This window comes from Eschrichtius robustus, chromosome 11 (assembly GCF_028021215.1).
Source record: "Eschrichtius robustus isolate mEscRob2 chromosome 11, mEscRob2.pri, whole genome shotgun sequence".
Lineage (NCBI taxonomy): Eukaryota > Metazoa > Chordata > Mammalia > Artiodactyla > Eschrichtiidae > Eschrichtius > Eschrichtius robustus.
Window position 1 is genome coordinate 59,366,585 of NC_090834.1, and position 24,689 is coordinate 59,391,273.

The window sequence follows — 24,689 nt, forward strand, 5'->3', positions numbered from 1 at the left end:
AAGGACAGGGAAAAGAGTTAGCGTGTTTTGGGGGGACTTGAAAGAAGCCTCTTTTCATTAAATCTCTGTTCCCTTCTGCTAATGAACTAGATTATTCTTGGGATTGAGGCCCCTGGGGTGGGGTGTGGGGAAGACAGAAGTCAAGGAAACCACAGCACCTGACCCAGCAGTTAGAAACGGGAGGGGAGTATTGTCAGCCAGGAAGGGCCAAGGTGGGCGTGGGAAGTGTGGGCACTCAACCGGTCCCAGGCAAGTTGCCCCAGAAACACAGCCCCAGCCCCAGCCCCAGGCTAGGTCTACACCGCACAAGAAGCACCTTAATGTGCTTTAGCTTCTGAAACCCAGTCCTCAGCTGGTGGTCCCCTAGGGACCCGGACAAGGTGCCCAGAAGACTCCCCAACGGTCATCCCATAGATGGGACACCTGCCTCCTTGGTGCCTAAGGTTTAGAGCCGCCTCACAGCACAGAGCCCTCGCACCTCCTTTCTTTGCTGAGAGTTCCCAGAATTGGAACCAGAGGTCGGGAGAGGTGACCCGGCGAAGGTCGGACTGGGACGCCAAGGCAGCTCTCGGGACGCACAATGCTTATAGTAACCGAGCTGCAAGACCAACACCTAGTGATGCCCGGGCTCCAGAATGAGACCTAAGGCCGACTTCCCTCTGAGCTGTGGCTTCCTCCTCTGTCGAACTAGACGGGGTTGAGGATCCTCGCGGGGCTTGCTGCGAGGTTTAGAAACCTTCCCCACCTGGGCCCCCGAGCGCCCCAGGCGCGCAGTAGGCTCACAGCCCGCACGCTCAGTACACACCAGCTATAGTTATAGTTAGTAAGTCTCCTCTTTGTAGCTCAACAGGGTGCGACGTCCTCTCGTGCCGCTGGCGCCGCGGGTGCGTGGCATCCGCGGGGACCCCGCCCCCGGCCCCCGCGCGAGGCCGGAGCCACCCGGTGGGGTTTCGGCGCGCTGACGTGGGCGGATCAAAGCAGCTGCCCGTGCCTTATAAAGCAGTTCGGGCGGCCAGCACCAGAGACCGTGCCGGGTGAGGCGGAGAGCTCCGGCGAGCGGGCGAGCGCAGGCCCCGGGAGCCGAGCGCCCTCCAGAGCAGCCTGAGTGTGCGCCCCAGTCCCCGCGGGACCCCAGCAGGCCTCTGTCCGCCGGGATCCCGGGCGTCCTTCTCTGGCAGCTCGCGAAGAGGACGCCCTCGCCGCCTGCCCAGCCCGGAGAGCTCCCGGGTCCGCTGGGGGCTGCGCTCGCCGCTCCCCCGCCCGCCCGGCCAGGCGAGCGCCCCAGGAGGTGAGCAGTGGCCGCGGGCAGCGGGCGGGCTCTCAGCGGGGACCTGCCAGGGCGCGGGGCTCGCGAGTCCGAGGGGGAAGGCGTGACCCCGTTGGGCAACCGCTCCCGGTAAGCAAAGCAAGACCTTCTCCGTACCTCTCCTCCGCGGCTCTCGCAGGCATTCCCCTCACCGAGCGCAGGCGCCGGGGGCTGGGGGCGCGGGCTTTAAGCGGATGAGCGGTGGAGGTGGGCTGTGCAGTTCCCGCGGCCCGCCTCGAGCCTTCCCGGCCCTGTTCCCCCCGATTCGACCCTCTCCCTCCCAGTCAGCCCACGGATGAGGTCATGCCCGAGCCATCCCGGGGGTGGGGGACTTGGATCCTGTGGCAGAGGGTGTGTGTGGCGGGGCAGGAGAGGGCGGCAAAAGGCAGAGAACTACGGCAGCTCCTACTAAATCGGGGGACCAGGGCGGACGCCTCGCTTTGAGACTTGCTCCCAGAAGCGGCGGGATAAGGGGGAGAACCGATAGTTTGTTTACAGACCTGAGCTCCAGGCTGGGGGTTGGGGAGGAGGAAAGTCCTGTCCCGGCCCCGAGGCACATCTGGAGCAGCCCCGAACATCTGGCTGAGCTCGCGCACGAGTCTCACACCTCCCAACTCTCGGAGCTGAGGTGCCTCCATGACCCTCACGGTCCTTAGGGGCTCGGGGTCGGGCCCAGAGGGGATAGTGGGAGGTGCCCCGAGTTACCCCACCCCACCCTTCCCACTTCCAAAATAACCCGTCTCGCGGGCCACCGGCGCATCGTCCGCAGCCCAGCAGACACATCTCAAAAGACTCGCGGCCAGGGTCAAAGCCGGGTTGCGGCCCCGCCTCGCTTGGCGTCGCAGGTAATCTTGAAGCAGTTGCTCGGCGTCACCGGTTCTCCGGGTCGGCTCTGCGAGCCGCGCACCCGGAGGCTTCAGGGCCGACGCGCGGCGGGGACACTCAGCGCCGTCGCGCGGTGCCGGCTCCCGGCCCAGCGCAGGCTCATCCGGGAAGGGGAAGCTCGGCGTGTCTCCGCCGGCTTTGCCTCAGAAGGGCAGCCGCCCTGGCAGCGGGGTTTCCAGGGCCTTCCAGAGCCCAAGTCTTACAACCACCTGTTAGAGCCAGGCCGTGGCTACTGCGCTCGCGGTGCCCAGAGTGTGCACCAGAGGTTTCCTCTCTCGCCCGCTGCAAGCGAGGTAGCTTGAACTTTATCCCCAGCGGGGGGAGGAAGGGACCGCTTTTCTCTCCAAAGACACTGTGGTTTGACGCGGGCCCACTACGCGCCTGACCCCAAGGGAGGTTCCGAGCCGGGCCTGAAGCAAGGGGTCGGGCAGTTCGGGACTGACCACGGCAAGTGGATGTCTTATAGAGAGACCAGAATTGAGAGGGCACTTACTTTACACCTCATACAGTCCCCAGAGGGGGACATGGGGGTCCAGGAAGAGGAGGGGATTTGCCCAGGGTCCCAGGGCGCGGGAGGCTGCGGCGTATCCCACCTCGAACCCCGGTTTAGCGCCCCCTGGCGGGCCGGGGGCTCAGGGAGGCGAGTGCTCCCTGACCCGCGAGGCGCAGGCTGAGGGTGACCCAGCGGCCCGCGCGGCTGTCCTAGACACTCTGACACTGGACAGGAATAACCTGTCAGAACCCAGAGGCCCGGGCCAGGAGCCGCCTCCCCCAGCGACGTGGTGGGACAGCGAAAGGAGAAGCCCAGGACTACCGGGGCCGCTCCGAAAGAGCCGGGAGTAGCTTGGACGCCTGGGTCCCCGTGCGCCGTGACCCGGGCGGCCCCTCCTCTCTCTGGGCGAGTTGGGCTGGACACGGATCCCCTGCTGTGAGTCCGAGCTCTCCTCTCTCCGAGTGCAGCCCTTCCTCCCTACCCTGGAATGCTGGGCGCCTTAGGGGGGAGCCCACACTTGGGGAGGGGGTAGGGGCGAGGAGAGACAGTGGCTGGAGTTTTTGATCCTCTCCCCTCTCCCCCCGCCCCCCCCCCCCCCCCCACATCCAGCCGATATTTTTCTCGTTCTCAGGAGCATGGTAAACTTTCAGGGCCAGTAAGACAAAAGGTTTGGATACAGGCTGGGAGGGAAGAGGGGGCACAGTTAGACTGCTACCCCAGCTGAAACACCAACCCCCGCCTCCCCGCCCCCGTGCCATAATTCGGCAAAGTTTGTAGCGAGCGCCACGGTGTTCGGCGCCCAGCTGGGGGACTCTGCGGAGGAGAAAGAAAATGTAATTCAGAGTTTTCTCTCTGCCTTGCTCTGGGTCATGCCGAAGGCTCCAGAAAACAGTGGGATTTAAAATGTGTGTGTGTGTGTGTGTGTGTGTGCGCGCGCGCGCGCGCGCTTAAGGCGCACTCGTACATGCACACACTACGCAGGTAGACGTAATAGTGGGAACTTAGGCAGAGGGGAGCTCAGAAGACCCGCAGGCTACTGGAGGCTGGAAAGACCTCAGGAGATGCGTGAAGTCCAGTCCCTTGTTTTCATAGAAGGGGAAACTGAGAAACTGAGGCTGGGGTGGTGGAAGGCTTGCCCAAGGTCAACCCCCCCTTCTCGCTCAAGCGCCCGCACTAAGGCGCCTCCTTTTTCCAACTCCACAAACCCTTGAGAAAGGAATCCCTTTGTCTGCTCCTCCCCAGGGGAGAGGGGCTGAGGCTGTGTTTACCTCCGGGAGAACGCCAGTTGTTGGTAAATTTGGAAGAAGCTGGGAAGGGAGTTAATGATGTGAAATGAAGAGGGGGAGACAAAGGAGAAAAAGAAAAAAGCCGGAGAAAGCGACTCTGCGGCCTGCGGGCGGGGTAAGGACTACTCCGCGGCCCCAGGACGCCGCCTGGCGGCCGAGGCGGCATCGCACCGGCCCCGTGAGCTTCCCAGCTTAGCCAAGGCCAGGCTGCCCAGCCTCCGCTCCGGCCTGGGCACCATCCGACCCTGCAGAAGGGTACCGCTAGAGGGACTCAGAGACTCAGGACCCTGAACAGCCTTCACTGTACAAAGACCTTTGCCATCCCATTTCTCATCCTCCCCTTTCCAGGTTGAGAAACTGATGCCCAGAGCCAGCCCCCATTTCCCTGTCTTCTCACGGTCCATGATCTCACCGGACACCGGGTAGACATGAGAGTAAAACACGGGGCATGGACCTGCCGCTCGCGGGCTGAACAACCCTATTTCACATCTCTGCGCCTCAGTTTTCTCATCTGTGAGATGGGGGCAGTGATAGTATCTATCTCCCAGGGTTGCTGGGAGGAAAAAATGCGATCGCGTTAGGTGAATGTTCTTTTTAAAAGGTGAATTATGTCCTAATCACAATTTGAATCACAATTGTGTCCCCAGTTTACAGAGGGGGTAAACCGAGGCCCAGCAGGGAAGGAGAATGGCCAGGCTCATAATAACTAACAATTAATATTGCGGAGATGAGTACCCAGATCCTGGGCCCCGAATCTGCTCCTCCCCTCGCCCGCCCGCGGTCTCCGCCCTCGACCCCCTTCGTCTTCTTTCCGTCCCTCTCGAGAACTGTGTGCCTATCCGGGCTTCTCCCTCTGCCAAATGTCTTTCAGCCTCGCTCTCTGAGGGTCTCTCTCCCTCTCGCTGTCTCTCTGCCTGGTCTCTCCGGAGTTTCTGGTCCTGTCGCCCTCTTCCCTTCCCGCCGGGCCGCACTAGGTGGACAAGCCCTGGGCCGCGCTCCAGAGGCATTTAATTCGAGCCAGACGCCGGCCGCGTCCCGGGCTGTGCGGGGCGGGAGGCGACGCCCGCCGCGCGCCCGGCCTCCCCGGGCCCCGACCCCTCCTTTGTAATTTGAATAAAACGCCCCCCCCCCGGCGTGGCCCCCGCCCCGCGCGCAGCCTTAATCCGCTGCCTCCGCTCTCCCCGACTGCAGGCGGCGTGCACGCAGGAGGAGCGACGGCGGCCGGGCGCGCGGCGGGACTTCGGCGCGGCTTCCCCAGGGTGCGACCCCCCGGCGCGCCAGCCGCGCGAGGATGAGGGCGCGGCCGCAGGTCTGCCAGGCGCTGCTCTTCGCCCTGGCGCTCCAGACCAGTGTGTGCTATGGCATCAAGTGGCTGTAAGTAGGGACCCGCGTCCACGCACATGGGCCCCGGGATTCGCGGCTGGGGGAGGCGGAGAGCCTTAAGGGGCCCCCTGGATCGGGCCAGCGTGCCCAAGACCAGGGAGCCGAAGCTGCCTGGGGGTCGTGGGCAAGTCACCCTTTTTAAGCCTCCTTTTCCTCCTCTGTTAAATATTGTCCTTACCTGCGGGAGGAGCAAGACAGGGCGTGGAGGACGACAGAATTGCCCTGTTCCGTGCGCCGAGGGTTGCGCAAGACCTCCACAGGGACAGATGGAAAGAGAGCGTGGTCAGGGGGCCCAATCTAGAGGGTCTGCGCCCTGCACACAAGGCCTGCTCAATATTATGTTCCTTGACAGTCTCCTGACCCTAGCTGGAGGTTCTCAAACAGTCCAGACCCCACCACCTGGGTGACCTTGGGGAAGTGTCACTCAGCCTCTTGGGAGCCTCAGCGTCCTCCTCTGTCAAAGGAGGACAAGATGAGAAGCGGCTCATGAAAGAACCCCATAAACTGTCGGATGCTGAAGGGTAGTCCTTTAGATAGAAATTATTAATGGAGGGGCAAGTGGGAGAGAGACTCTTTTCCATCCAGCAGAAGGGACTGCCTGCTCTGTGCTGGGCTGTGGGCAGGGAGGGCAGGGAGAAAGGAGTAAAAGCCAGCCCCTTCCTGGAGGAGCTGCCCTCTGGTCTGGAAGAGATAAGCCCAGGCTGTAAATAACTCCCAAGTGCCCCAGGAGAGCCCAGGGCGGTGTTGTGGGAGCCCAGAGGAGAGGAGATCACCTGGTGGGGGGCACATCCTTGGGACCCTAGGTAGATTTTTCGTGGGTGGTGCTCCTAGGACGGGCCTGAGGAGTCTCTGGGAGTTTGGTGGGTGGGGGCAGTGAGAGGAGGGCACTTTGGGTGGAGGAACTCCCTGAGTGGTGGAAAAGTCCAGGACAGGACATAGTCTAGAGTTCCAGGTCGGGGGCGGGGAGCCATGCAGATAAGACAGGCATGGGACAGACTATGGGCTGGGGAGGGGCTGCGAGGACGGTTCGTGGATTAGCTGGAAAATGGGCAATAGTGGCTGGGCCACCGGCAAACAGTCTCGAGGTCACCAGCCCTACCCCTGCTGGGACTTAGTTATCCATTAATTCTCTTGAGAGGGGAACCCCATCTTCTTGCATTTCTTGTTTGCAAGGAGAAGCCTGAGCTCAGCAGCTTCCCAGCCTGGGGGCACCGGCTCTTCTCAGCCCCTCCTGACTAATTTTATGAGAAATCAGCCACTTTCCTCCTACTGCTGGTACCTGGCACTGTCGCAGCTGGTGAGAACCTCTGATCAGGGAGCCCAAGCCCTCCTCACTCACCACCAACCTTTTACAGATAAGGAAACTGAGGTCCAGAGAGGGAAGGGCTTTGTTAAAGGACCCAAGGAGCATCAGAGGCCAAGAACTGGGCTCACCCCTAGAGTGTTCTGGGGGACACTGCTAGAATTCCCACGCCACAGTGGGAACGCTGAGGCTCTGAGAAATGTGTGACTTTTACAGGCCCCCAAGCTGGCACGTGGCTGGGTAGGGTCTGAAATAGATGGCTAGTTCAGCCCAACATCCATGCTGTCCCCACTGCATAGCCCAGGCTGCCACAAATAATGAGTACAACTCAGTGTCTGCCTTAAAAGAGCTGCCAGCCTGTTGGGGGAGACAGACATATAAAACGTACAAAGTGAACTTTGGGCTGTGTCCTAGGAGAGGGAGCATGGGAGCCCAGAGGAGGTGTGGTTAGCCCCACATAAGGGAGGTGACTCTGAGTCTGGCTTCAAAGGATAGATAGGATTTCGATGGCCATGGATGGAATGCAAAGCAGGCATCCTAGGCAGAGGGAACAGCAGGGGTAGGATGATGTGTGTGGGGAAACAGAGAAGCCAGGAATTACAGGGGCTTACTAGTAAATCCCCAGAGCTTTAGACATTTAACTTTGATAACACTCCTATGAAGTAGGTGACATTCTTATCGCTACCATTTTACAAATGAGGAAACTAAGGTACAGAGAGGTTAAGTAACTGGCCCAAGGTCACACAGCTAGTTAATTAATGGTGGATGTGGGATCAGAAGCCAGGCAGACAGGCTCCATGAAGCCAAACCTCTTTGATAGTGGTTAAACTCTTGCTGGAGCTGAAGATAGAGGGGGAAGCAGGAGAAGGAGTGGAGTTTAAGAATAACAACTCTGTGTGTGTGTGTGTGTGTGTGTGTGTGTCTGTATGTATATGTGGCCTTGGTACGTGTCAGGCACTGTTCTAAGTGCTTGATGTATGTTGTTTCATTTAAATCTCCCAGCCACCATGTGAGGTGGGTTCTGCCATCACCCTCATTAATCAGAAGAGGAAGTGGAGGCTCAGTGGGTCTTTAACGAACTGGCTGTCACAGCTAGTAGGCAGCAGAGGCAGGACTTGGAGTTAAGTTGCGTGGCTCTGGGGCCTCTTGGTCACAGGGAGCCACAGGCCAGTTGGGAACAGGGAAGGGTACGGTGGGGATGGGAAGCTGGGGACTCATCCAGGAGACTCAGCTGCCCTGGGGATGTCCCAGAGGACCCTGCTGCCCTGGGCTTTGGAAAGTGAGCTGAAGAGGAAAGGGGCATTTGACATGGGAAATGAAAGTAAACGTGGCTGAGTGACCCAGATTGCCCACCCACTGGGGACCTGGGACTCAGCTTGGGCTTTCTGTGGGGTAGGGGGTAAGGGAGAAGGGGTGGAAGCACCTGATCAGAAATAACCTGGGGGACCCCTCCCTACCTCACCTCCCACCCAAGCCAGGTGCTGGGAGACTCAGACCAGAAGTGTGGGGACATCCTTTTCTGGCTGCCCTGTGGTGGGCAGGGAGGATGGTTCCAGCCTTCTGTGAACCACTGGGGTTACCCAGTGAGGGGAAGGCCCAGGGTGGCTGGGAGGACCCATAAAGGCCACTCCACCCACCCCGGGCAGCCCCAAGTCTGCTGCTTACTCCGGGGCTGGGCCTCTTGAGGAAGAGTCCTAAGAGACTCAGAAGGGACACAGCTGCCGCAGAGAGGCTGGGAGGAGCACCAGACCTGAGTTGGAAGGCCTGGGTCCCAGCCCGAGCTCTGCCAGTTCACTAGCCATGAGCCAGGCTTCAGGCAAATCAATCATGTTAGCCTCTCTGAGCCTCAGTTTCCTCATCTCTACAATGGGAGTGAAAGAGCCCTAGCCTGTGGTTAGGAGTCCTGGATTCTAGCTTGGCTCTGCCTCTGATTGGCTGGCTGTGTACAGGTCGGGGCTAGCCCTGCCTTTCTCTGGGCCTCAGTGTCCCCAGTTCCACAATGGGGTGGGGACACTGAGGCCCGGCGAGGGGCAGTGACTTGCCCAAGGTGGGACCGTTAGATGTGCTGAGCTGGAGCTGAAACCCAGGTCTCTGCGCCTCCCCCACCCCCGCCATCCCAGGAGAACCCCAACTCCTGAATGAGAGAGACCTCGGCCACCCCAGCAGCACCCTGGGCATAGGCCTCGCCTGTGAACTCTCTGTTCCCTCCTGTCCTCTCTTCCACCCTCTCCCCCATGCACCCACCCCCAGATAAACCAAAATGTTTTCAATTAGGGGTGCGCTGCAGTGAGGCAAGCTGGACGAGATGTCCAGACGGGTAACTCCCCCGCCTCCCACCCTAATCCTTGATTACCTCCCCAAGGGGGCCTTAGTTAGAAACGGTCATTACCACTAATTACCAGATGACCGCATCGCCCTCCTCGGGAGTGGAATCCGCTGCCTCCCGCCTCCTGATCTCCCAGTCTGCACGCTCCCGCGAGCAGGCCTCCCCCAGCATGCCGCAGCTGGCCGCTCTGTCCCGGCCGCTCTCTCCGCAGCCCCGCGCCTGCCCAGGACCTGCAGAATGCTTCCCGTGTGTCCTCTGCCCACCTGGTCAGTCTGTGCCTCATCCGGGAGCGTCCTCACCGGCTTTCCCTCATCGAACCTCTCTCACCACCAGCTGGGGAGGTGGATGCTTGATGACTTCAGAGATGGACAGACTGACCCAGAGTGGCCCAGGGTCCCCAGACCCCAGGAGCCCAGAGGACCCCTCCTCGGAAGCCGCAACCTGAGCTCCCCAGGAAAAGTCTCAGCTTACATTATCCGCTTTCTGAGCAGGAGCCCAGGGGAAGGACCTGGAAGGCAGCCACCCTGCACGGGTGCCTGCTGTGTGCCGGATACCGTGCTGGGTGTTTTCTCGTGTATCTCCTGTAATCCTTCCTGTTGTGAAACAGCAAAGTGGCTCAGAGGGGAAGGATGGAAGCCGGGCAAGGGTGATGGGCAGAGCAGGCTCAGGACAGGCTGAGCATGGACGGCCCCAAGCCCAGTAGAGAGGGGACCTGGGAAGGTGAGGCCAGGTTTGAGGGAGGATGGTATCCAGAGGAGGCCGAGCGCCTGGGCACTGGAGCGCCTCAGCTTCCTCCTCTGTACAAAGGGGGTGATAGATAATCTCCCAGGCCCCTCGGGCATTGTAAGAATGGGATGAAATGAGAGGCTCTGTAAACTGGGGAGTGCTGTGCCCACCTGGGACAGTGGGTCCATGCGCGTGGACACTGCTAGGTGGTGGCAGAGGGGCTGTAACAACCAAGAAACAGGCTGAGGGGGTGATATCTGTCCCTGTGTGGTCACCCCTCATCCAGTCATCCGGAATTCAGGCAGCAGGTTCCCCAGTCACAGGCAGGGTCAGGCAACCATGCCTGAGGTCTGCATCCAGATACACCAAAGGTTTCTTGGCTCATGCCTTGGTGGGGTAGGGATGGGCCAGGGGTCACAGTGAGGGAAGATGGCCCAAGATACCCACAGTCAATCTCAGACAGGCTGGGTTGTGCCACTCCAACCACAGACACCAGGCCATGCCCACTTGCCTTGGGTCTGCTTTCCAGGCCTCGGGGATGATTTCTGTATTTTGGAGGTGTAGGATGGGTGGGGCATGGCAGAGAGAGGCAGCAGGAAGCAAACTAACCTATTAGTACTCAGTGTAGCACGTATTAACTCATTCAGCCCCTACAAGACCTCCAGGAGTCCCCATTTTTTAGTTGATGCTCAGAGAGTGGCAGCAGTTCACCCAGGATTGCCCAGCACATAGAGGCCAGAGCTTGAGCCACAACCTAGGTCTTCTGACTCCCTCTGGTCCAAGAGTCACGTGGCAACAAGCAAGGGATCCCATTTATGATTGCCCCGAGTGCTTTACATCCATCATCGTATTTAAGTCTTGCCGTCACCTTTTGAAGTAGAATTTATCATTTTCTTATAACAGATGAGGACCATGAGGCCCAGAGAGGTTGGGTAACTTACCCAGCTCACACAGCTGGTGCCCAAAGCCTGAGCTCTTCCCTGGGCCAGCCCATGAACTGGAACATCTGGGTCATTGCCTTATAACTGGTGATAGGTCTGTGCAGCCATTAGACGAGGGGCTCCTTGAGGAAAGGATCTATGTCTGGGAAGAGTTGGTGCTTAGTAAATATTTCTTCCACAAGTAGATCAAGTTCATTTATTCATTTAGGTACAGGAGCAAGGGGAAAGGCATTCCTGGCACCAGGAAAAGCCTGGGCATACGCGTGGTGGTAGGGCAGTCCCTGTCAGAGAAGCCAGGAGTCTGGTGTGGCAGATATTAGGACACATGGGGGACAAGGACGGGAGGCCAGAGAGGGCTGGAGGGCCAGGTTTTGAGGGGCCTTGAGGTCAGTCCCTCAGACAATGCTGGGAGATTGATGGGAGAGGCGAGGTTACTTGACTTGCTCAGGGTCACAAGGGGAGTGGGGGTGACAGAGCCAGGAGTCTGCCCAGGCCCGTGCTGTTCTTTGGCACCAGGCTGCCTCTCTTGGGATCTCAGGCCAGGGCCTCGAGGAGCTGGGCCTCACCAGGTCTCGGTCATGATGCTGGGTGAGGTCTGCTGTGGTCCCAGCAAGTGGGGCACATAGCACTTGGGCCTGAATATTGGCCCCTTCTTGCCGCCTGTCCCTCCGGGGTCTCTGCTGGGTCTCTGAGGACCAGCTGGCCCTAGGGTAGGGGGTGGGTCTATATGGAACCCTTTAAGGCTGTGGGGTCCCTCTAGCCTCCACTTAAGAGGAGGGGCTGCCTGATGCAGTCTACTCCTCAGAGAAGGCCTGGGAGGAAGCTGAATGCAGGATCGACCCCTGGTCCTAGAGTCTGGGAATCCCAGTGCCCAGAACCAGGATCTGGAAGCTCTTAGGTCCTATAACATCACTAGAGGTCATAGGGACCCCCTAGGCCAGCATTTCCCAAAGCATGGAGGAGGTCAGCACTCCTCAAATAAAGGGTTTTGTGCTCAGCAGACTTGGAAGTTAAACAAAACCAAGCCTGTTGCTTTGCTGCAGGACTTCTCAGGGCCTTTAAAATGTAAATGTGCATTACTGCTCTTCAAGGGGGGATGTAGTATATCACATTCCCCAACTGTGCTTGATTGACCATGGATCCCTTTTTTCAGAGTGTCTCCCTGGAACCCATTCTGGGAAATACAGTTTAGAGATATAGACACTGAGACCCAGAGAGGGACAGTGATTTATCTAAAGTCACATAGCAAGTTAATGGCTAAGTCCAATTCATCACCAAATTGAGTGGCTCTTTAATCTTTTAATGAATCTCTTGCATGTATGTGGGATTTTACAGCCTAATAAATGGGTTTAATAATTAAACGAAGCCATAATGGGAAGCTCCTAACTCACACTGTGCATCTAGTAAATGGTCAATTAATAGTGTGTATTACTATGATGGTGATGATTATAATAATCCAGCACTTAGCACACTGTCTGGCATGTTCAGTATTGAATGAATGTTGAATAAAGAGTAGTCATTCACAGCTGTGTGGGACTAAATAAGGCTGTGGATGTGAGTGCTTTGTGAACTATAAAACTGTTTATTGTTAGTATAATTATAATAAAGCTTAGGTAGGATGGGGGCCATGATCCTATGTTATGAATGAGGGCCTGAGGCCCAGAAAAGGACAGTGATGTGCTCAAGGTCACACGGGGGCGGGAGGGGGAGCCGTTACTCTGCTGGGGACAGTGCTTGGCCTCCTGGTTTCCCAGCTCCTTCCAGCAAAGGCTCCAAGACTGTGGAGGAGAGGCTGGGGCCGGTACAGCGGGTGGAAGCAGCACGGCCCCTCACAGCCCTGACTTCCCTTCCATTGGTTGCTGCCTTTTGGCCTGTGTGCAGGGCGCTCTCCAAGACCCCGGCGGCCCTGGCACTGAACCAGACGCAACACTGCAAGCAGCTGGAGGGCCTGGTGTCCGCGCAGGTGCAGCTGTGCCGCAGCAACCTGGAGCTCATGCACACCATCGTGCACGCCGCCCGCGAGGTCATGAAGGCCTGCCGCCGGGCCTTCGCGGACATGCGCTGGAACTGCTCCTCCATCGAGCTCGCCCCCAACTACCTGCTTGACCTGGAGAGAGGTAGGGGGCCAGCGGGGGCTGCTAGGGCCTGCGGAATGCATGCGGGTGGGGTGGGGTGGATGAATTCAGGCATAAATATATGTGTGTTTAGATAGGCGGGTGAATTCATGGATGGATGGCTGGAAGTGTGATGGGGGGATGAGTGAATAGCTGGATGATGGATGGATACACGGATGGGTGGGTGGATGAATTAATCATGGACATGGGTATTGGGGCGTGAACTGATGAATGAATGAACCTATAGTGAGTGAATATACCAGTGTGGGGAGCCTGAATGACAGTACAAATGCACAGGTACCCCTCACGCCTGAACAAAGGAATGAATGATGCAGGAAGGCTCTGGGGGTGGGGGGTCTGTAATGAGAATGCGACTGAGCCTGCCCTCGGGGCAGACAGGTGTGGAGCAGTTAATTCTAGACCAGCCCGACTGAAGGTGCTGGGAAAGGCACAAAGTGATGTAGGGACTAAAGAACATCTGTGGAGAAGACTTCCCAGAGGAGGTGGCTTCTGGGGGTGGATTTGGGGGCCCTATGTATCATAGAGAGGCTTTTGAAGGGTAGGAACGCCCCAGTGGATCTCATCTTTACCCCGCACGGTGACAGCTAACGTTTGTGCAGCACTTTACAAAGCCTCCTTCCTTCCTGAATTATCTGAGCTCCAGAGCAAGCCTGTGAGGTAGGTATTATCATTCCCACTCTACAGTTAAGGATACTGAGGCTTGAGAAGGGGGGTAACTTGCTTGGATGCAAGGCCAGGACACCCCACTTTCAAGGCACGTTGGGCTCCATCTTAATTTGCTAGGGCTGCTGTAACAAAGCCCCACGCACCGGGGGGCTTCTGACAACAGAACTGACTCACGGTGCTGGAGGCTGGAAGTCTGAGGTCAGAGTCAAGGTGTCAGCAGGGCTCCCTCTGAAGACACTGGGAGAGGATTCGTCCCTGCCTCTTCTTAGCTTCCGGGGGCTGCCGCAGTCTTCGGTGTTCCTTGGCTTATAGCTGCATCACTTCAGTCTCTGCCTCTGTCACATGGCCTCCGCCCTCTATGTCTCTGTATCTAAAATTCCGTCTTCCCATAAGGACACCAGTCATTGCATTAGGGCGCACTCTGCTCCATCTAATGACCTCATCTTAGGTCAGTTACACCTGCAAAGACCCTATTCCTAAATAAGGTCACATTCACAGGGCCCAGGGGTCAGGGCTTGACCATATCTTTTCAGGGGACACATTTCACCCCACAGCAGGCTCTTTGCTCACTGGTCTTTGAGGAGCTCAGGGACTGGGCCTTCTGTTCCCGAAAGCAGCCCCTAACACTGGGTGCAGGGCAAGCGGGGAGGAAGTGCAGCGTGGTGAGCGTGTGAGTGAGGGTGTGCCCTGGCGGGGCTGGCTTTGCGTGCTTGTGAGAGAGCGTGCGGGTCAGCTAGTGCGTTTGGGGGAGGGTGGGGCCGTGACAGATGAACGGTCGTCATGCCATCCTCCACCTGCTCCACTGCTCGCCGCCCCTGTCCCCGCCCGACCTCGCAGAGGCAGGTGGGGGCCCTCAGGTCTGGGCAGGGTCCTATCCCTGGGTCGCCCGCCCCGGCTGACCCCGCACCTCCCCACAGGGACCCGGGAGTCAGCCTTCGTGTATGCGCTGTCGGCGGCCGCCATCAGCCACGCCATCGCCCGGGCCTGCACCTCCGGCGACCTGCCGGGCTGCTCCTGCGGCCCCGTCCCAGGTGAGCCACCCGGGCCCGGGAACCGCTGGGGAGGATGTGCGGACAACCTCAGCTACGGGCTCCTCATGGGGGCCAAGTTTTCCGATGCTCCTATGAAGGTGAAAAAAACAGGATCCCAAGCCAATAAACTGATGCGTCTACACAACAGTGAAGTGGGGAGACAGGTAACCACCCCCCCACCCACCCCAGATGGTTGTGCTTGTGCCAATTGGCCGGAAAAGGGCCGCCCAGTGTGCCCCAGTGGAGGGGTGGCGGGGGGGACGGGCCCTGCCCTGATCCACCCACACTGATGTGCTCCTGGCCTCCCCTGGCTCTTCCCTCTCCAGCTGCTTGGGGCTTGCCTGGCTCCTCCTCCTCCAGGGGGTCCACCAGGATTTGGGTTGGAGAACGTCGGTGGGGCAGAAGGAGCACTGAGCTGGGAGTCAGGAGCTCTAAACTCACTGTGTGACATTGGGCGAGTCACTTCCTCCCTGGCCTCAGTTGTTCCTATCTATAAAATGGGGTGGGTTGGTGCTCTCTGGTCCCCATTGGTCACGTTCCTCAGTGTCTTCCTCTGGGGCTCTGGGCCAAGGCCGGTGTGGGAGGACGCATGGAGAGGGCTGCGGAGCAGCAGAGCCTTGCTAAAGGGTCGTCTCCTTGGATCTAATGGGGACTCTCTTCCGGCTCCAAAACCCACCCCAACCTCCTAAACACGGTTTCCCCTCCATGTCTGTTATTATCAGTGTTGCATTAATTCCTCACCTCATTCCACAGGAGGTTGGGGTGAATGCATAGGTGAATGAATGGACCTTTTTATTTTTTGAAAATTAAAAAAAAAAAAAAAACTTTATACCAATCAGTGTGCCAGACACTGTGGTGGGTGCTTGATTAGTTTTCTCTCCTGTAGTCCACAAAACCACACTGTGAAGAGGTACTGTTACCCCTCCTTACAGATGGGGAACTGGTCCCGCAGGGGCAGAGTGTCAGGTGTGGATGGCATCTCATGACCTCTTCCCTGCAGCCTCGTTAGGCCCGTTGTGCAGAAGCACCACGTGAGGCAGAAGGAGCTTAGGTGGCTTGGCCAAGGACACAGAGGACACAGGGTGCAATGGAGCCCAGGTCTATGGGACTCCAGGTCTAGAGGTTTCCTTGTCCTCACCTTCCTCTCTCTCTGGTCTCCCTCTTGTAAGGATTCTAGGACGTCCAGGCCATCTTTGGGGAAACTGAGGCCAAGTCACCCTGTGGATCTGTAGCAGAACCTGGCTAGGGACCCAGAACTCCTGCCCCGCAACCCTGCTGGCCCACCCCCCCACCCTTGGAAACCCACTGGGAGCCCTTCACCCAGCCTCCCGCCCAAGAACCCAGCCCCACTCCTGCCCATGGCCAGGCCTGAGCCTCATGCTGCCGGGGGCACAGCCGTCCCATCCCGCAGTGCAGTCCAAACAGGGTCCTCAGCCCCAGAGGCACATCAGCCCTTTCCCAGGGGCCCTGATGCCAAGGAGCTGGCCTCCCTGGGGCCGCCTGCAAGGGCCCGGGAGGGTAGATGACAGCGTGTTCAGCGCCGGCACCATGGCCTCAGGAAGCCTGGGCCCCTTCCCGCCATCTGAGCTGAGGAGCTGAATGTGGTTTACCTTTCCTGGATGACTCAGAAGTACCTTGTGCCCTTGGGAGGCCGAATGTGCCCTGCAGTCGGGTTCACTTCATTATGTGCTCTCCACAGGCTTTGCTGAGACAGTTCCAGACTCTAGACCCAAGTGGACTCCCTCATTCCCCACTTCCTGGCACTGTGAGGGGTAGGGAGCCCTGGGACCTTGACCAGCTTCCTCACTAACTCCCTGTGTGATTTTGGGCAAGTCCGTGCCCTCCGTGTGCCTCAGTTTCCCCATCTTTTTGATGCAGGGGTAGGCCCAGGGGACCCCTAACCCTTGCAGTGGAGTACACAGGGCAGGCGGGGGGTGGGCAGAGGGATCTGAGTCCTGTGTGCAAGGAGTTGGGGCTTAGACTGCAGAACTGAAAGGCCTGCAGAAGGCGTCCAACTCATGCCCCTCAGGTACACAGGGAGAAACTGAGGCCCGCGGAAGATAGTGGCACAGAGTCACTTCCAAAGCCAGGGCTAGAGTCTCCCCAGGCCCCAAGCCCAGGCCTCCCCTCTCCACCATAATTCTTACTTAGACTGATTTTTCAAAACCAAATATTGATTTAACTTTTGTAGTTCACAAAACTCTTTCATATATGTCATCTCGTTGAATCCTTTCAACAACTCTGCAAGGTAGCAATTACACACCCGCTTAGCACACGTGAAGACAGGCGCTGAGTGGTGACGCGGCACCAGGCAGCAGAGGGGAAGGCCAGCCAGGCCAGGGGGCCCACCCCCAAGCACCCACCTCTTGCCTCTTCTTCCCTCCCTCCCATCCTTTTCTTTTCCCCGCGTTTTTTTCAGCAAGCATTTTGTGAGAGAGAAAAAGCATAGAATGATGAAAAGCCATGGCTTTTGGAATTGCCCTCAGACCTGGGTTCAAATCCCAGCCCAAGATCTTCTAGCTGTGTAGCCTTGGGCAAGAGACTCAGCCTCTCTGAGCCTTCATTTCCTCTTTTTTAAATGGGGAAATGAATGATATCCCCCATGAAGGGCTTCTGTGATGATTAAGCCATTTTAAGTGTGAGAGCACTTGGTACACTAGGTGTATAAATGGCATCCGTTGCCCCTGCAAAAGCCACTCTCTTGCTGCCCCTCCCAGCTGCCCCCCAGGGTGGAGGAGGAGCTAAGGATCCACAACACCCCCCAGCTTTAGAGCAAAAAGCCCTGTCACTTGAGGCCTGGAGCAGGTGGTGACTCCCTGAGAGCACTGGCAGGCAGAAGGGTGGGGCAGGGCCCCGGGGCAGGCCAGGGAGGGGGCTCTGGCTGCCCAGCCCGACGCCCTCCACTGTCCACAGGCTCTGCGTGCCTCTCTGGAAATGAAGTGTAAGTGCCACGGGGTGTCTGGCTCCTGCTCCATCCGCACCTGCTGGAAGGGGCTGCAGGAGCTTCGGGATGTGGCCGCTGACCTCAAGACCCGCTACCTGTCGGCCACCAAGGTGGTGCACCGACCCATGGGCACCCGCAAGCACCTTGTGCCCAAGGACCTGGACATCCGGCCTGTGAAGGACTCGGAGCTCGTCTATCTGCAGAGCTCCCCCGACTTCTGCATGAAGAACGAGAAGGTGGGCTCCCATGGGACGCAGGACAGGTAAGGGCCCGCCGCCAGCCTGGCAGGAAGGGTCAGCCATGTGGCACGTGCCCCATCCCAGCTCGGGGCCAGGCACACAGTCGGGCCTCAGACAGCATTTGGGGAACGGAGTCCCCGCCCAGTTGAACGCCAGGTGGAGGTGTGGGGTCCCAGGGGCCCCTGGCAGAGCTCCTGGGAGTGGCTGTTATGCACCTCGCCCAGGCAGGGGCTCCTGGGGAATGGAGGCTCGTGGGAGGCCCCCATCCCACCTGCCCCCTAGTGTGGGAGACAGAGGCTAGGAAAGAGGCTGCCTGACATAAAATAGATCCTCAGTAAATGTCTGTCAAATGAATAAGCGAAGGATAAATGTCATACAACCTGTGAGCTGGACCAATGAACTGAGGCACAAGGGAAGGTGGGAGCAGTGGCCAGCCCGTGGCCGCACAGGAAGTCTGCACAGTGTGGAGCTGGAACCAGGACAAGCGCTTTTCAGAGGGGCAGCAGGAGAGCGAGGTCGGCCTGCATTCTGTGGAGAGACGGCGCTCCCATGCCCCCGCCTGCGTTCACCCACCTCCCTCCCCCCGGTCCCCCATTTCAGAGCCAGAGCTGGGGTCCCTACAGCAGGTCCCATCACAGCTGCTGAAGCCGATTCAGGACAGGAGAGAAGGAGGGAGCCAGTGGTGACTATAGACCTACTGTGTGCCAGGAAGGGCTGGTGAGGATTCAGGGGAGCAGCTCTTCCCGGAGATGGTTCAGGAGGAATCCAGTCCTGAAATGCTATAAAGAAATAGTTCTGCAATCAAATACGTTGGGAAATTCTCTCTGGCGATTTGCAAGGCACGAGAACATATTAAAGGCTCTGAGGAATCCCGCAGTAAAGGATCTGTCTAAGCCAGTGTTTCCCAGAGGTGTTTGGCTGTGGAACTCTTTTATTAAGGAGCCCCTAATAGCATTCCACAAAACTAGTGTTCTTCCAGGTTAAAAGAATATTGAACCAGAGTGAGGGTGTCTGAGAACGTGTCTGGCACATAGTTGGTGCCTGGCCAGATTTTGCTTCCTCCTCAGCCCACGTTCCTGCCTCCAGGAGAGGGGGACTGCTTTGGGGGGCTCCATCCTCACAGGCCAGGGCAGCAGGCTCTGCAAGGGGGCCCAGGCTCCCATCTGGAAGCCAGATTGAGAGGCTCAGGCAGAATGAAGATGGAACCAGGTCAGGCCGGGGAGACGGGAAGAAGCGAGAGTCTGGGCTGAGGCAGTCAGGGTGGGTGTGATGAGGCTGGGGTTGGGGAGAGGATTCTAGAACCCAGAGGACCTGGGGGAAGCACACTGAGGACCCCAGAGCAAAGAGAGGGTCTCCCTGGATCCACGGGGGCGCTGTGTGTGTGTGTGTGTGTGTGTGTGTGTGTGTGTGTGCACGTGCGCATCAGGGAAGCACAGTTCCCACCCTGACGCTGCAGTTTCCTAGCTGTGGGACCTTGAGCAAATCCCTTCACCTACCTGAGGCTCAAGTCTCGTCTTCTGTGCCAAGAGGATGATACCACTCACTTGGGAAGGTTGGCAAGTGATTCTAATCACATTTACGGAGCAGCCCCTCCTTGCTGGATGGTGTCAGTGCCGTAGGAAGGGTTTGTGAATGACAGTCTCCCCTCCCCGAGGCTGCCAGGTCTCTTCCTTCCCAGCTGTCCCGACTCTGCACCTAGGACTTGCCCCCAACCTATTGGTGAGGAGGCCCTATTCCACAGCACCAGCTACCGCCCTTGCTTTCTCAGAATGCTATCCCCCACCGCCCCCAGCCTTCCTGCCATGCTCAGCCCTGGGCCTCTGCAGACAGCTGTATGGGTCAGCTCTTTCTGCAGTAACAAACAGCCCCTACATCTCAGTGGTTCACAACCACAGACACTTCTTACAGCATTACATGAGGCTCTGGCGGGCACCAGGGATGGGAGGGACATCAAGTGCGCAGACTGTGACAGGGAAAACGGGGAGCCCAGAGGGGCCCTGTCTCAGCCTAGACATCAAGGAAGGCTGCCTGGAGGAGGGGAAACGTGAGCTTTACTAGATTAGGGATTTGCGGGGTACAGGGGGTTGGATGCAAATGAACTTTGTTAACTGTAAAAGGCAGGTACACAGGTGGTACACGTGGTTGGGCCCCTAGCTGGGCAAGATGCCCTCCTCAAATCCAGCCTGGTGAACTGAAGCCTCCTCAGCAGTTCCTATTCCAAACTCTGAAACCTGCCCTTTCTCCAGGCCCCAGCCTCCCCAGCTCCCCCTCACAGGCACCACCGCGGGCCTTGTCTGGCTCTGAGGTTGGAGGCCAGATTTCAAACATTGCATGTCAGGGACCCAGAAATAAAAATGAAACTCTGCCCCCTTCCACTGCCCTTTCCTAGAGGAGTCATCCAGAGACCTTCAGGTTCAGGCTGAGGGAGACTAATGGTGTTGAGTGACTAAACAAAGCCCAGAAATGTTAAGTGACTTGCCTTAAGTCACGCAGCCAGTAAGCAGCAGAGCTGGGGTTTGAACCCAGGTCTGTCTGGCTCTGGGGCCTGTGTTCTTTCTGCTGTTCCCTCCTGCCTCCTGCCCGGAACTGCTTACAGTCCCCACACGCAGGTTGCCGTCTCCTCCCGACTCCCCCTCCAAGTGCTCCCCTGCTTACCTCCCCATGGCTCCTTCCCAGCTGAGGCCTTAGCTTCTCTTATTCAGCTGCTGCTGGCAGCAGCCTCCCTGGCCTCCCTGCCTCCAGCCCTGCTCCTTCATCCATCTCTCACTCCCCTTAGATAGGTCAGGTCAAGGTGTTTGTCCTCCTTGCCCCCAACACCCTTTCTCCTCCCCTCCGTCTTAGATTCCTGTTCATCTTTCATGCAATGGCCCGGATGATCCCTCCTCCTCCAGGAAGCCTTCCTGAACTCTCACAGACCCCGTGCTCACCCTGTGTGATGCTGGGCAAGTCCCTTCCCCATTCTGTGCCTCATTTTCCCCATCAGGAAATATGAGGGTTGGATTTGGTCATCTCTAGGGCTTGCCCACCTCAGACATTCTGGGATTCCTTGGTCCACATGGCTGTGGGGATCCAGCTGCATCCCATGACAGCATCCTTGTCTAGCCTAAGCCCAGCTAGATGAAATGCCAGCCTGCACAGATGTTTCTTCACTAGACAGAAGAGCTGATGGCAAGGATATTTGGGTTTTATAGCGACCTTCAGTGTCTTCTTTGCCCACAGGAGTGATTCAGGAAGAAATGCAGCCCCTGGCAGCCCATGGGTTCTCTGCCCTTTAGGGTGGGGAGAATATGCACTGGACTTGGTTTCAGCACCCCTGAGCTTGAGCCCTGCTTATCCGCAAACTCCTGTGAGACCTTGAGCAGGCCTCTGCCCTTTGCTGAGCCTGTTTCCATCTGTAAAATGGGCATGGTAATTCCACTGACCCAAAGACCCTGCCTGCCTCGGATAAGATAAAATACTGGAGGGAAGCGCCTGGTTCAAAGGGGGCAAATTATTGACAGACCCTCTGTCTCCACCAAGAGAGTGCCAAACGCTCACTTTGCCTCACATCCGATGCCATTTGTTTGTTTCAGAATTCATCCTGGGATTCTAAAAGTAAAAACGATCTTTACGCTTGTTACAGCATAATTAAGGATTAAATACGAAGACAGGATTATTAGACAGTGGTCTGAGACACTGTCAAGTATTTAGAAGTAGAAGATATAGGAAAAGAGACAAAGGAAACAAAACACCCCCTCATTTTGACGAATGCCTATTGGCAATATAGGGAAAAGTGAGAAGTACCCCTGGGAAAGAGGGTTATTTTAAATTCCCGAAAGACTAAAACACTGTCCAAGGGGGACTGAGGCTGCAGCCGTGGTCAGAGAAGGCTGGGGCTGCCTGGCTGGGAGTGGGGGGACTGGTGGGTGACAGGATGCTCACTGACCTCCCCTCCCCCACCAGGCAGTGCAACAAGACGTCGCATGGCAGTGACAGCTGTGACCTCATGTGCTGTGGACGCGGCTACAACCCCTACACAGACCGTGTGGTCGAGCGGTGCCACTGCAAGTACCACTGGTGCTGCTATGTCACCTGCCGCAGGTGTGAGCGCACGGTGGAGCGCTACGTCTGCAAGTGAGGCTGCTCTGCTCCTCGGGGACCCTCAGAGGCTGGCCAGGGGGCCTGGAGACGCCCCATGGATTTTGGCTTGTGAATTCCAGATACTAGACGTGGAAGGAGGCTTGTCCTTTGCCTCCACTTGGAAACCACCAGGAACAGAAGGCCGGGCCACCCGGGAAAGAGGGCCAGGACATCAAAGGAAACCGACAAGATTAAAAATAACCTGGCAGCCCGAGGCCCTGGAGTGCCCACCTGCTGCCTTCCAGGCGGGTCTAAGAAGCCAGGGGCATGGGTTTGGCAAGACTGGTGCAGACTCGACCTTTCCTAGCCAGAGACCCCAGCCTCCTGGGAAGTGGGAGGTCAGCCTCTCCTCACCAGAATGTTCTGCAGGCCTAGCCCTCGAGACCCCCCGGCCCACCCCAGGGTCTGAGCCTACTGGGCCCACCACATGGAACCACTAGCTTGGGTTGTAAATGTTTCTTTGTTTTGTTTTGTTTTTCTTCCTCTGGGATGTGGGAGCTATAGAAATATTTATAAAACATAGCTTTTTCTTTGGGGTGGCTGGCCTCAATTCCTCTTTATATATTTTATATATATAAATATATATATATATATATATATGATGATCTGTATTTTAAACAAGCTCTTTAAACAGCTGTATGAAATAAATGCTGAGAACCCCAGGCCGCCCCTGCAGTTTCTGGCCTCCTCAAGTGAGCTCAGAGGATCCTGGGGCTGGTTGGGTGAAGTCTCCGGTTCCCAGGCGAGGCGGCGTCCGATTGATGTTTCCCACACGCTCCACCACCCAGCTCAGGCCCCAGCCTCCTTGTAAGATCTCCCGGTCAAGGGCGAGGACAGACGTCTTGAAACCCAAACCCAGCTGGCAGACTCTTTGTTCCCCAGGGACACACATGCAGGCGCACATAGCCTGGCTGTGTCATCAGACCTGCTAAGTGGCTTCAAGAGAAAACCTACCCAGGAGCTGGGAATGCAGACCTCAGGGGGGTGGTGGCAGAACCGCGCCCCAGCTAGCCCTAGCAGGGTTTCTGTGTGAAACCTGTGGGGAGGGCTTCTCCCTCCCTAGCCTCAATTTCTCCGTTTGTAAAGCTGGTGGTGGAAATAAAGGGGTGGTTGGAAAAGACCCCCAGCTTCGTGTCTGGACCAGGCTGTCTGCAGTGGGCGTGGTTGGATTCCTGTTCTGTTTTGAAGGTGGAGCCATTAGATTTGTTCTTTTCATGGTTGTGGAACTTGAGAGCGAGGAGGATGGAGAAGGACCACGAGGGTTTTGGCCGAGTGCTTGGAAGCATGCTGGGACGGAAGTGGAGAGAGAACTAAGGTTCAGACTTGGTGGAGATTGTGATGTCGGTTGGGTCCCTAGTGGAAATCCTGAGTAGACGGGCAGATAATCAAGCCTGGCTCTGAGGAGAGCCTGGGGCTGAGATGCACATTTGGACATTGTCACTGAAAGGCGGGATAGAAAAGCAAAGAGGACCAAGGCTTGGGCCTGGAGCATTTGCACTTTGGAGGTCAGGGAGATGAAGAGGAAAAGAGGCAGAGAGACCAAGAGGTAACAGCCAGGAAGATGGAGATCCTGGGGGTCTTAGCTGTTGCCAGGTGAAGAGAGGCTCTTGGAGGGGTGGGGGTCCCAGTTGCTCTCTGAGCTTCAGCCTCTCTTCCTGGGACATGGGCAGCACTGATGAGCAAGTAAAGAGTACCCTGGGCTAAAGTAGGTCCCCCAGATGGAAGTAATTATTAATCATCTGTATCTGCTCTGGCTGTGGGGTGACCACACCAGACAAAGGATAGGAAAGAACATTATAAACTGGACTTTGGTGCACAGGGAGGAGACACAAACGCTGAGGGGAGAGCTCTCCACTCCCCAGAGCCAACTGAGACACAACCTGGGATGGTGGGGGCAGACCCAGGGTGGGATGGCGTGGACACGCCCATAGAGGCTGGACCAATCACAGGGTGGGAAGAGGAAGGGCTGTGTGGCCAGAGTCACGGGATCAGAGGCTGGAAGGAACCTCGCTCGAGGTTAGTCTTCTGGTCTCTCAATCTGTTTTGCAGATGAGGAAATTCCAAGATGGGAAGGGCCTTTCCTGCGGTCACAGAACTGATAAGAGGCCGAGGGCCGGTGGTGGGGCATTGCAGGGCGGGCCTCCCACCAGCATCTCTGCAGAAAACTCAGCCACTGTTGAACAAGCGCCTGGAGTGTATGCTCTCCCAGGTTCAGGGCCGCCCCTGCTCCACATTGGCTCCCATGGCCCATAAAACCAATCCCCAGTTCCCTGGCCTAGCATACAAGTCCCCTCCCCCAGGCCCCAGGTGACTCTTCCAGCCACATTTCCTGCAACTTCCCAGGCACCCTCTCTGTTCAGCCTCCCTTTGAGCATCTGCTGTTCTTCCACAGCAGGACTGGAATGTCATTTTCCCTGCTGGAATTCCACTCAGCCTTCAGAGCCATCTCTACAAAGCCTTTCCCGATGCCCTCAAGCTCTATACAACCCTTTGAACCTTTAAAGCAGCCATCACACTCATGCTTACAGTGGCCAGCCACTGCCCACTCTTCCTCCAAGGCCCAAGTAAATGGTCCCCTCCTCCAGGAAGTCTTCCCTGACCACCCCCAGCCTGTGCCAGTGGCCTCTTCTGGGTTCCCACGGCCTCTGTGTTCCTCTCCCACTTTGCACCGAGCCAAGGTGTTGTAGAGGTTTGTGTCGTGTCTGTGTCTGCCTCACCCTCCCCCCCACAACTGCTGCCCCGGTCCGGGGCCTCCTCATGGGCTGGGACCAGCCCAATTCACCCATGGGGCTCCAGGGTCCAGCAAAGTCATCCTAGTACATGTCTTGGAAATGTTGGATTTTGGGGTGTCCTTTGGACCTTAACCAGGACAAGCAAATGGGGAAACCAGACCAAGGACCAAGAAT

At 57.5% G+C, this 24,689-nt stretch overlaps 1 protein-coding gene across 3 annotated transcripts; it reads left to right on the top strand.

Moving 5' to 3' along the window:
• The first annotated feature begins 1,016 nt into the window (after positions 1–1,016).
• On the top strand, positions 1,017–22,320 carry WNT11 (Wnt family member 11). Of its 3 annotated transcripts, none has more exons than XM_068555110.1 (6): positions 1,017–1,288; positions 5,162–5,344; positions 12,531–12,766; positions 14,368–14,645; positions 17,395–17,687; positions 21,607–22,320. In XM_068555110.1, the coding sequence occupies exons 2-6, from the start codon at positions 5,262–5,264 to the stop codon at positions 21,779–21,781; spliced, it is 1,065 nt and encodes a 354-aa protein (XP_068411211.1). In that variant the 5' UTR covers positions 1,017–1,288; positions 5,162–5,261; the 3' UTR covers positions 21,782–22,320. The 3 variants fall into 3 exon arrangements, with proteins under 3 accessions (XP_068411211.1, XP_068411213.1, XP_068411212.1); XM_068555112.1 differs by lacking the exon at positions 1,017–1,288 and adding an exon at positions 2,113–2,151; XM_068555111.1 differs by lacking the exon at positions 1,017–1,288 and adding an exon at positions 3,042–3,119.
• The last annotated feature ends 2,369 nt before the right edge of the window (positions 22,321–24,689 follow it).